The sequence below is a fragment of the Thermobia domestica genome, chromosome 18, assembly GCF_964235325.1.
Source record: "Thermobia domestica chromosome 18, izTheDome1.hap1.1, whole genome shotgun sequence".
Taxonomy (NCBI): domain Eukaryota; kingdom Metazoa; phylum Arthropoda; class Insecta; order Zygentoma; family Lepismatidae; genus Thermobia; species Thermobia domestica.
In genome coordinates this window covers 178,706,977-178,720,439 of record NC_137471.1, presented here as the reverse complement: position 1 = coordinate 178,720,439, position 13,463 = coordinate 178,706,977, and the positions used below count along the sequence as shown (strand labels likewise).

Genomic DNA, 13,463 nt, shown 5'->3' with positions numbered 1-13,463 from the left:
GGTGCAAAAATACAGCAATAATGAAAAGTCTGACATTAGTGAAATTAGCATGAGAAACTAGAACGAATCATCGAAATGAACGAGCAACGTTAAATAATATCTTTAACAAATGTGAATAAAGTGGTTTTGGCAGTATGGAGCTGGAGAACGGCATACAATTCAATTCACCGCAAAAAAGATGAGAGGAGAACAACCCGCAACCTACAGGACATAACCCCTGAATATCCAATACAGTCCCCCTTCCAGTGTCAAAGTGAGTGAACAGTGCTAGTGAAAGTGTAATAATCAGCAATTTAACGAAACATAACCAATAGATCGTGGCAACCGCGTCAGACGCGTCCTCGATAATCAACGGGCCTAAAGTAAATCAAAATATAATTATCACTAACAAGTATCCATTTGAAGTGCCATAAAAGTGATGTATTATTTGTTCATAAAGTTTTAGTGTTATGAATTAAAAACAAAGATAGAAATTCGAGTATCCTTTCAACATAATAATTATGGCTTAAATTTACATATGTTTATTTTAAGAAATAACCTAATTCATTTTTCTTTACAGCACGAGTGATTAGCGCCTATGCAACTTAATAATACGTGCATTAATAAGCATCAGCGCTAAATGTACAATTAGAATTCATTTTATGTTGGTTCTCTAAAACGTTCTGGTTCGAACTCTTAAGTTGTGTGTCCAGTAGCTATATGGAAGGCTGAAATGGATGATCCGAGTTGATAATAAATATTAAAGGAGACATATCAGTAGCAAAGGATCGAATCCCGGACCATGGTAGATATCCGAGCCGACCTAGGGATCTGTAGGATCTATGTATTGCAATTAAAGGCCTCACGCGGGTCACACGAAGAGCAATGCCTTGAAATAGCTGCAGTTTCAGAATTAATTTGAGTAGTATCTAGTGTTACTTTTATTTCTTTAAAAGTAGCACTAACTCACTAGATACATTATCATCAAATGCAATTAATGACCTCACAGCTTCAGAAAGTTGAACATGTGGTTCTAAATACTTCTTCAACTCTAAATTATGTCTCTCAATTGTATTGTTCGATTGCCTATGTGTGGCAATTCCTCTTGATAACATGGAACACATTTCTCTTTACAGGAGTGCCAATTGCCCATGTAATATTCATAGAATTCGTTACTTATTTCTTATACGTGCGACACATTCACTGTACTCAGAAATCGTGAAAGAATATACTAACTTCTTAGTATATTTAAGCAATAGGTCTCTAATAGAAGGATCTTTACCGACTTTGTTCATTTTTCTTTGAAATGCCTGCAAAACATGGAATATTCATAATAATATAGCAGCCTTAGGGAAAAGAGTCTTTAAAATTTGCATTTCCTTGAAATCCTTATCTATTACAATAAAACGAAATTTGTTCAGTACTGAGTAACGAATTCTCTGAATGCAGAGGACAAGACACTCTTCGTTTCATTTTGCACAAATATATAACATATTGCTCTACCTCTACCACTACCATCTTCACGTAAGACAGTATAAAGTGGAAAACCTTCGACATTAACTTTATAGGTTCCATCAATGAAAAGAACATATTTCTCAGCTAGCTGCTTCATTACTAGAGTTTGAATGAGCACAAAAGAGAAATATCTTCATTTTGTCCAACCATTAAGCTTCCCTCGCGATCAATTGCTTTTAGCTGTTGTAATGTGTCAGTTAGTAATTCCGACTCAGAACGACCACTAGTGAAATTTTCACGCATAGTGTGCCTTTTCACGCATAGTGTGCCTGAGATTACTATCATCCTGTGTTGATATTCTTTTACCAGTTTTATGCAAAATGTAATTTTCAAAATCTCTTGTACTAATATTGTAACTCAACAATGGTGTGTGGATTTGTTTTTCTTCAGCAGAAAGTAAACGATTTTCTGCATATTGCAAATACAGATCTCCACTAGTTTGGTGGTTATGAATATCACCAACAAGACCAACTCGTTATCTATACGAGTGATATATTAAATTAACATTAACAACCAAGGCACTACAGCTTTGTTTCGTTCTAATGTATTTTCCTTTTGATTTTCTCTCTCCGGAATGTTTGCAATAAAACTAAATTTTGGTAAGGATACCTAAGATCACTCAGGGAGCTCTTCAACGAACTTCTCTTTACCAGTGGATACTTCAAATGATAGTAGAAATTCTTTATATGAAGTATATTCAGCACCACTTTGGAACACACTTCCAACGAGTTTTGTCCGGAGTTTTCTATGGTGTTTTAATTTCAAATATCTTTTTCCTACAGCATTCATAGAAAAAAACGAACTAACAGAAAATTTTAGGTATAAACAAAATATTTACAAAGACAATGTAGAAAAGTAGGAAAGTAACGGAAGAAAGGTAACACAGGAAATGGAAAGATATATGAAGAAAGAAAAACATATCTACCCAAACACTGAAAGATAAAATACAGTAGACTAAACAAGTGGTATATACTGCTAATCTTCCTTCTCGTATTTCGTTCATTCTTGCTTGTTTCTCGAGTTTGGGTGTACATTCATCTGGATGTTCTCTTGCTTTTATTAAAGGTCAGAATATGTTGTCTTTTCTCTGTAATTCGGCTAAATCTGTTTCCTTCTAATGGTAGAAACGTATCAATTGTATCTAAATCGAAATCATTCTTATCTGGAGATATTGTCGTATTTCTACTTAATACGTCAAAGGGATTTTTACTTCCTTCAAATTGAACTGGGATGTAATGTATTCTTCAAGTTCCAAAGACCAACGTAAGAGTTTAGGTGATAATTTAGGACATGTTTTTAAATGAGTAAGGGCTCGACAATCCGTGTACAATTCAAATTCATTCGCATATAAATAAAAGTTAAATGCTGCTAGGATACGAATCAATTCCTGTTCCACAATATGTCTGGATTGTTCATTCGGTCTTAATAGCCTACTATAATATCCTAATGGTGTGCAATCACCATTTTGTTGTTGCTGTAACAACACTGCGCCTACGGATTTTGAACATGCATGTCAATCCTAGGAATGATTTTTATTCTTTTGGTTATTTAAACACTTTTATTGCCTTCATTATTCTGTCACTAATCTCATATCCACTCTGGCTTACTAGATGACCTAAAGCTAAAAACTTTTCTTTCATAAACTGGCATTTCTCAACTGAATTTCATTCCAAATTTTCCTAATCTTTTGAACACATTCTCTAGATTTTCTAACATTTTCTCCTGTTCATTCGTGAATAAAAATATATCATCCATATAATATGATACGGATTCTACTGAAATGTTTGCCAAAGCCATAGCCATAATTTTAGAGTATACCGCAGGTGCACCCAAGTAACCTTGAATTAGTCTAGTAAATCTATAGCTTCCTAGACCCGGAATATTGAATCCGGTGCAATCACGTGATTCTTCCGTGATTGGCACTTGAAAATAAGCAGATTTTATACCTAATAGAGTACCATTTATGACCTCCCATACATCATAAAATCGAATGTATAGGCGGTAAAGATACCGTGAAAAATTCTGCGTGCTTATATAATTGTCTAGCATCCAGGACGTTTCTTAGACTCCCGTCAGGCTTCTTAATAAATAGCATTAGACTATTATATGGGCTTGAAGCCTCTTCTATGATATCCTGTTTTACAAGGACATTTATGTGCTCCCTAACCTTGTCCCTTAATGCTACAGGCACTGGATATTGCGCGCGCCTAAACGGAACTTTGGTCTTTAACTCTATATGATGGCTATAGTTCTTAATTTTCCCTATACTCTCTTTTCTCCATGCAAATACACCTGAATATGCTCGGCATAAAGTTTCCAATTTTTGTCATACTATCTTGTTTTTTCACCTATATTTAATTTTGTGTTAAACTCTTTTCAAGATTTTATTACTTCGTCAATTTCTTGCTGTGTCAAACCCTGCTCTATCAATTCCTGATCTTCAACATAATCTTCCGCTTTTCCGATCTCTGTATTACGAGTTAACCGTACCCGTTTCTGAGTAGGATTTACAATTTCCAACAAAGTCTGATTTGGTGCCAATAATGCCCTAGGAATAAAAATATTTTTCATCTGCTGTTTCTCTATTCGGTTCTAATAGATATTTCTGATTTGACCAAGAATTTACCAATTTTAGCGGGACAATTACTCTACTTCTAGGAGCTAAGAATATTTTCTTTGCTACAACGAATTTCGGAACCATGCATACTCTTAAAATATGCTCTATCCTCTCAGAAACATTTAATGGTTTATTATTATTCCTATATCTATTTGGAGGTCGACCACATCTTTGCAAGATAATCTCTTACCATAATGAATCTGACAATTGTGCGGGCGTAAAAAAGTCATTGCCAATTAAAATTTGATTAGGAAAATCCTTAATAACTCTGAATCTATGATGAAAATTTCTGCCATTTATTGTAAATTGAACTTGTTAACAAATTTTGCGTGATGCCTCTAATTTGTGTTTTCTCCGGAATAACTATAGCGTTCGTTGGTAATAATTTATCACTTATGATTGATAATTGTGATCCCGTATCACTTGTTGATCTTATCTTTCCATTATCTATATAAACTGGTAAAAATACAATTTCATTGTCACTATCTATTGAGGCTACTATTTCTCTAATTTTTCTATTACCTGTAAATGTTCCTCGATCATTTACAGTTTGTTTCAGTTTAAAAACTGAGTCGGTGGACTATAGTATGTCACTCCATTCAATTGTGGAACCATTGTTGGTACCACTGGCTGAGACTGTGGAGGTTGTTGAGATACCATTGGTATCTGTTGGTAATATTGCGGCGGGAAATTAGGCTGAAATTGCGGATTATACAGATAGTTATTCTGAAAATTATTTTGAAATCCTCTTCCGCGCCAACTTCTTCTAAAATTCCTTTGCCCTCTTCCATTTCCGGATCTGCAATTGTTTCCGCGACCACTATTATTTCCATTATTATATTTGCCATTCCACGACTGATTCTTTTCATAATTTCCATTGTTTCCCCGAAATTTCTGATTTCTAAAATTTCTTTCTCTAAATCCTTTTCCTCGATCTGACATTTGTTCTCTATTTTGGCCCTGATCTTAACTACCGTTTGAATCTTGAGTCTGATCTTTATTCTGATTGAATTGTGATGCGTTCGTTAATGACTCTTGTAGATCATCAATTTTCTTTTCTTATTTCGAAATTTGCGCAAAACTAATTGGCTCTTTCTTAATTTCTTTGCATTCTTTCTCTTTGTTTAATAGCTTATCTATTTCCATATCACTATCAACTTGTTCTTTCATTTTCTTCAATAAATCTTTCACCGTTACTTTCCTATCTTCAATATATCTCTTCTGCCTTCTTTCTAATTTACACTTATTCTTCTCTATTTTTTGTAATTCTTCTACAAATTCTTCTAGTGATCCGAAAGTTTCTGTTCCTACTTTTTCCATAAAGTATGGCAAAATCATGCCGCTATTAATCCTATTTTCTTTGTATCGTCCATTTTTTCGTCTATTCTATCCGCTAATGTAAGAATATCATAAGCGAAATTTATCACAGGTTCATCTCTCTGCAACCTGTCTCTAATCCTATCCTCTAAATCTAGGTTAAAATTTGTATTTGTAAATTTTTCTATGAGATCCTTTTGTAGATCCTTATACGAAATATCTGTTACGTTCTTTCGTTTCAAGAATAACTTTACACATTGTCTACCTACACCTTTGAAAACTGTAGTGAGCAGTTTTTCTTTTATCTTCTTCATACACTGCAATTTCGCAAGCGTCATCAAACACATCAAAGACTGCAACTATGTCCTGATCTTTTATTAAATCAAATTTAGGCAATCTACTAATGTCCGTAAATATTGTTACTCGTCTATCTGATGTTGCCATGTCTCTATTTTGTAATTCTATTTTAGGTTCTTCCTGTTCTTTATTTATTTTTACTTGTTTTTCGTCTTTTATATCTGGATTAATCTCTTCAAATTCACGTGGAAAATCAAACGTTTTTATCGATACAGGGCTACCCAGAAAATTTGTAAGCGGACCTGCTCTAAAACTTGGTGTTTCTAATGCCTGGTCAGCTACACAGTCCTCGTTTTGCTTCTTGCGTTCCCGCGGTGGTGTTAATAAACGTACTAACTTGTCGACTTCTACGTCTACACCTTCTAATGCTTTCTGTGCTCTAGTTATAATTCTTCTTTCCGACATTAAACTATACTTAATCTTAAATTTTTATACACACATCATATAATTCTAAACCTTTCGTATAGGCACGTATACAAACACCCTTTGTACTCTTGATGTAATAAGGCAAATATACTTTTATAACACAACCGTTTCTTAATAATTCATGGGGAATTCTTGTTTTTACTTCTACCTTATTAACTATACACATAATAATTATTGTTACTAAATGGAAAAATTAGTCATTATTATTATTATTTAACTTTATCGTAGTTTCAAACATTTTGCGAGGGTGGGTGGGTAGGTTAGGAACTATCAAACAAGAGTGCGGGATCTACACCATGCCAATGGCTAATTGTTTAGAAGTATGGGATCGTATTTACGACCTGAGGTCTTGCAGCATCTCTGCCATGCCAACCTGGGTTGCTCTTGATTTAAATTGAATTGAATTTGACTAGGTAGAGCACTCTGAGCTCCCCAGATTGATCTAATTAGCATTAAGCAACTCTGTGTTTACTCGCATTGTGTGAGAGGTAAGTTGGGGATTATCCACCAATGGTTGCATTGATTGAGGGCCAACCAGAGCCCTATTGAAAATGATAAAACGTCTACTTAAAACATGTGTATTTAACAAACTTAAGAAACATGTGTGTTTGAAGTGTTGGTTGTGTAATGAAGACTCGAGAGAAAGTCGTTTAGTGTATGAACCATGAATAACGAATTGGATTAGCACAGATTTTGGTTGTGTCACATACCTGTTGTTGGTGATGATGTTCGAACCAAGCACTGAATGTTCGTATCCCAGAGACAGCAGTCAGTTGTACTTTGACGTTGATACTTCTTTAACGATTCTCTGAATAACAACACTAAAGATACTTAATTTCGACGAATAACTGAATGGATGCTCGTAGACTTAATGAATGAATGCATCCATGAAGGTCTGCTCTTTGAGAATGAACCAAGACTGAATCTCGAAGTAATGATCTCGACGGAATCCTCGTCCAAACATTGAATGATCTCGAAGTAACGAATGATCTCATTGAATAAAATAAAAGGTTTTTATACAACTCAAACTGCTGACGTTCCGGTAATACGATTTTAGCACTTGGGCCGATTTTCATCCACGTGCGTTCCAGATCTGGAAAGATCTTATTCAACCAAATTCTCATAACCTCAATTCAATCATGATGACACGAAACAATGTCACTTTTCTTGATGTCCTCATTGTCCGAAGAAAGTGTGAATGTTAACAAATTTATTACATAACTTTACAAACTCTTGTTATTAGACTAGAATGTATAAATCTGGAATATACACATGGTGTTTTACTTGCACATATCTTTTTTACAAACAAATAACATTAAATTAGATTTCCTAAAATCAAGACAATATTACAAATTAAACCAAACAAATTAATAAATTATCTATTGTCTTGACAATTCACAAGAATGTATGAAAAGTATATTTACAGAAGTTCTATTAAGAAATAGAGTACTAGAACAACCAAAGGGAGAAAGAAACAAGGTATGAAAAAAAGTGCTGGCTATAGTCGAAGACAGTAAACAACTTCTTTGAACATGTTCATAAATTATATACTTTTTTCTTAAAAATATTCCATTAATCGTCTGGACGGAAATATGAATAAAAATACTAACACCAGAGAAAATCTTCTGTAAAGAAACAAATAAATGCTTCACAGTGAAACAAAATATCAGAACAAACTGTAATATTAAGTTAAGAAACACCTTTAAGTGATCAGTCGTAGCCTTTGGACTCATTTCTCGGAAATTCATACTTACAAGGGAAGAACATTCTTTTACAACAGATAAACTATTAAAAAACAGAGAAACAGCAATAAACAAGAGACAGAAAAAAACCTCTGTCAGGCAAGTGTAAGACGACGAAGAAACGACGGGTTTGGAAGGTGGAGGAATTGATTGGTTTAGAACTGGAGACTGAAAAGAAGTAGGAGATGTAAATGGTAAAGGAGCGACTGTTTTGGAAGGTGGAGTACTGCTTAATTGGGAAGAATAGCTTCTACGGTTTGAGGGAAGTGGAGACTGGGAAGGAGTTGAAGACAGTGAAGAAACGACCGGTTTGGAAGGTGGAGGAATTGATTGGTTTAGAACTGGAGACTGAAAAGAAGATGTAAATGGTAAAGGAGCGACTGTTTTGGAAAGTGGAGACTGGAAAGAAGATATAGACTGTGAAGGAACCACGGTTTTGTACTTCGGATGATCTGGGGAATGCACAAATGAAATTCTAGAAGGTGTACTCATCTTTTAAAAAAACTGCAAGACCCTCTCCTTTAAATACGTAACACCTCTTCTAGTCAGATGCAATCCATCATGAGAAAGCAACTGTGTTGGAAACTCTTCGCAAGGCAGGTAATACACTCCTCTCTTCTTACAAAGTTCTTCAAGATTTCGGTTCAAACTTCGAGCACTGTAAATTATAAAATAAAAAGCTTGAGTTCTGTTCTGCATTATACGATTATGAATTTCTTGTGCATACGAAATTTACAATTAGAATAACTCAAATGTAAAAATTGGTCTGAACAAATTAGACGCTGAACAGTTTTTACAAACAGCATTCCTAAGTTAAAAAATAAATTACCACCAAATACATAAATATATACTACTACTTAATGAGTGAAATAAATATTGTTTAACGAAAAGTAAGTTGCATTAGTGTGCCATAGCATTTCCTACAGTACGATTAACATTTTTACTTTAAGTAGTCATATGTGTTGTTTGGAACGACGAAAACTAGTTTATTTCACAATTTACAGAATATAAAGAATTACGAAGAGCAAATCACACTAGCAGACATGATGCAAAAATATATTTGCTCAATTGCGTTGAAAAAATAGAAAATAAAATCTGAAATTACCAGCTAATATCGATACTATTGTCTTTAGCATTGGACAGTAAAAAACAAAACAAAAACAAACAACAAAAGTCATGTAAAAAATGTATGGATTGTTAAAGATGTTCCGACGCAGGAGTTAACACTAGAAGGACCAAGCCGTCATTTTGACGGCATCACGTAAAATAATTTTCTATATCTGATATATTTCTTTGACTGACGCAACCATACTTTAGGACTTTTATTATTTTATAGAGAGGTTTGATATAGCATATAAACATTGTGTGTCTATTTTAAATAAATACATTTTTTTGTTGTATACCCCTAGAAGGACCAGGCCGTCAATTTGACTGCCTCATTTAAAAGTTGATATTTTACTGTTAATGTGAACTGTTTTATAGGTTGTACGCTATATGGTAGTATCTCTGTTGGAAATAATAAATTTTGAAATATTTTACATTATGTTTTCCGAGTTTGCTATTTGAAATGTTTTATTTCTGCTTTTCATTGCTGTAAGGAAAAAAGATATATGGCACTTCTTTTAATAGATTTTCTTCTTCAATTATGTTCGTATTTCGTTGGTAACATTGTTCTCTGTAGAAACAAGTTTTCTTGACGGTAGGTATGAATAATTACAAAAGCAACATGAGACCTGATAAAATGTTACGTACTTTCTAAGATTTGAGTGAAAATCAATTTCGCATGGAAAAACAACAAGGAGACTGCTTCGATGAAGACAGCAGTAGTAGCAAAAATGCAGTGTCTGAAGCTACTTCTTCTGATAAGAGGAAGGAAACAAATATAGAAGTTTCCAGAAGTAATCGATCAAATATTTTTATAGCAGCTCACGGGACACGTTGGAGTAAAGGGAACAAACAGAACATTGCTGGGCATACTACCTCTCACGACATCCTTCGCGAGAAACCAGTTTGTTATATTATGCTTTACATCATATTGAAGATGGTGATTTTGGTAGTGCTTTTCGCTTGTTCATAGACGAAACAATGTTGAGAAACATTCTGAAATGCACCGTTATTGAAGCTCAGAGAGCGTCAAGATTCTCTTTGGGCACTGTCAATTCTAGAACCCGTTTCATTTCTAGCAATATTGATATTTCGTGTAGCTTCAGAAATACCCTAAAGGAACTATAGAACGTAAGCTATGGACCAGTGTTTTACAGAAAGATTATGGAAAGAAAAGTATTTCTTGAAATAATGAAGTATCTTCGATTTGGTGAAAAATGTCCTAGCTCTTGAAGGCTAAAAGCAAACAAGTTTGCTTTGACATCATCTGTGTAGAACTTATTCATTGAGAATTGTATCAGGCACTATAAAACCCACGACAGTGTTTGTGTGAATGAATAGTTATTGTTTACTAAGATGAGATGCAAATTCATGTAGTGTATGCCTAACAAGCCTGAAAAATTTGGATTCAAATTTGGTTGCTTGCAGTTGTAAAGTCACGGTATGAACTTAAAGTCTTTCCCTACCTTGAAAACTACTAAGAACGACGTCGGGACTTACAGTTAGGCGAATATATTGTTCTGAAAACGATGGATCCTTTTCTCAACAGAGGATTGAATGTTACTTGCGATAAATTTTCTTACACGTTAAAAATGAGCCGAATCTTTGAAAAAGAAACAGATGATCTTGATTGATAGTCTGCGTCCAAACAGGAGTTTTTTCGAAAATGTGCTTGAATCAGAAAGAAAAGGATATGTTCACTACAAACGTATATGAAGATCAATCAGGAAATCCACTCACTGTACACAAGTGTAAGCGCAAGAAAAGTGTTGCTGTCTTGAGTTCAGTGCATACAAGTTGAAATAAAAATGTATTGAAAATGTAAATTCACTTCCATGTAATAAAAAGTTCGATATAAACTAATTATTTTGATGCATTATACACAGGGTCTGTGCTAAAGAAAAGTAGCCCAGCCAATGTCTACAGGGCAAGTAGGGTGATCACGTGACTAGTATAAAAAGGATTTCATACGTAGGAATGGAATATTATTCCTTTATTTTAATTTTTCATGTCACTGTCCTGTGGGCGAACTTTCAATATTAATATTATATTTAATATATTGACGGGGTTTAGTGGATTACCCTGTATTATGTCACGAGAAAAACTTACATAAAACATAAGCTTGTCAATTAAACAGATTAAATTCAAGCTAAAATAAGAGAAATATAAAGAAAAATGATATACATTTCTTGGAATTAAATAGCCGTCAAAATGACGGCTCGGTACTTCTAGGGAGGTAAAAAATTTGGTCCTTCTAGTGTTAAACCAACTGAAACTCACAGAACCATTTTTCTATTCCATATATATTTCATACTGATTTGAAAAGCTTGTTAGATGAATGTCTAGAACAGCTTTATATATTTTTTGAAGTGGTGAACACAACACTTTCAAGTGAAGTGATACACTGTATTAAGGTGTATGTACTTCCACCACATGCAAAAAACTAGAACAACTGACCGAAAAAGTAGAACAGAAGTAATGATTTCAGCAAAATTGATTGATTACGGTAATGGGGACGTCAACAGCGAGGCTATTTTTCCTCGTCAGTCCAAGAGCAGTTGTCGGCTGATCTTAGATTTTAAAAATAACATTTCTAAAAATGTGTAGTTGAAATATAAGTTCCCAAACTAAGAGATTGGAAAAAAATACATCTTAAATAATAACAGGAAATGTTTAAAAAGAAAGCTCGAAAAATGTTAATTATTACGATTTCACGAATAACAAATGGTCATTGGAAACCGTGCCGGTGTCGCATTTCCCAAACACTGGGCGAACGCAACTCGACAGGGTAATGCAGAGACTTCTTACTGCAGTATTCAACTGCAGTTTAGATGCTATAAGTTAGCTAATTTGTCTGCGCTTAAGAAGAAACATCGTAAGTTCTATTGGCGCAACTCTAAGAAACCATGAGAAGGTACAATTGTGCTAATTTGATTTCTAACTTACATGTTGAATGAATTTAGCTAATGGAGTTTTGGTGCATATTCGATTGCAGCTTGGAATGAATTACGTCCACTGATTACTTAAGTGGCAAATGCTAATTTAGTTGTTAAACAGTAAATTAAAAACTTCACTTACTCATTTGATGCATGTGTAGTAGTGAATTTAGGAATTTCTACAGAGGAATATGAATACTTCTCAAAGAGGAGATATTTTTTATAAGGAGCCTTAAAATTTTTCATTCGATGAAAAATCATCCCCTCGTAAATGTCCTTGCGCAAATCTAAAAAATCAAAGGTACTAAGTATATACCATAAACGAACACACACATATATTATGTATTATATGTATGTGTGTGTGTGTGCCCCCTGTATGTCCTATCATCAATAACGTCAGAACGAGTACAGTGGATACATTTCAATTGTAATTTTATTTTGCTATAAGCAGAAATACATATTCTGTGCAATAGAGAAGTCATTTCATTCTGAAGTTATTCACACATGAAAAAGGACGGATGGTATGTGTATACATAATTTTTACATGTGACAGTACAATTAATGCATTTTCAAAATAACTTCAGAGACTTTTGAAATCTGTCATTCACTTAAAAACGTATGCCTGACGTACTTTATCACCAACAGAACAATAACTGCGATAGCCTAGTGATATTGTGCATTTTTTGAAGCAAATGATCCGCATTCTCCCTTCTAATTTGAACCCGAAACTATATGAGTAAATCTCTAATCTTGAGCATTATATATAATATCTTATAATAAAAACATGTTTATTTTTACGAAACTTTACGGCTAATAATCGGGTGTGGGTGTCCTCTCCCGATTTATCGATACATTGCATCTCAAAGTAGGAAAGACAATTGAGAATTCTAAGAAAAACGCCATTTCCACCGAATTTAATTATTTCATGTTACGAGTTATTCTGAGACATGGTTCTAAAATCATCCAGTTGAGGGGAAATGAGTAGGTAAAATGGCTCCTCATTTTCGACCGATATCAACTGTAAGCACTATGGAATTTGTGAATGTGTCAAGGGTTGGGAAAAGTTCTCTCGTCGTCGACTGATTTTAAAATCAACGCAGTGAAGAATATGCTTAAGCCTAAAAAAAAAAAAAAAAAAAAAAAAATATTTGTATCAACATAATATTTTCTTGAAGGAAGTTATTTTGGAACATTTTAAAATCTGAATGGAAAGAATTTACGATAGATTACGGTGTTGAATTCATTTGTTATTACTTTCTTTTTTATCCTAACCGTTGAAAAGCCTCAAAGAAAAACAAATATTAAAAAAAGAAAGAAACGATTTTTTTTAAGTGAGGAAAGGGTAAATTTAACCTTTCATTCTTCGCAAATTTTAACCCCACGTTGTAGATAAGTTAGGGATTCTTTAAAGGAACTATGCATTACATTTTTATGCAAATATTAAAATCAACAATATGTATTGGCTTTGAC

General features: G+C 33.9%; 1 protein-coding gene across 1 annotated transcript in view; it reads right to left on the bottom strand.

Annotated features, from left to right (window-relative positions):
• Positions 1–7,542: 7,542 nt before the first annotated feature.
• The window catches only part of LOC145675661 (uncharacterized), a 33,324-nt gene continuing 27,403 nt past the window's right edge, over positions 7,543–13,463 (bottom strand). Inside the window, exon 5 of the mRNA XM_081746230.1 lies at positions 7,543–8,611. Within this exon, the coding sequence (XP_081602356.1) occupies positions 8,449–8,611 (163 nt within the window). The 3' untranslated portion in view covers positions 7,543–8,448. The remainder of the gene's footprint in view (positions 8,612–13,463) is intronic.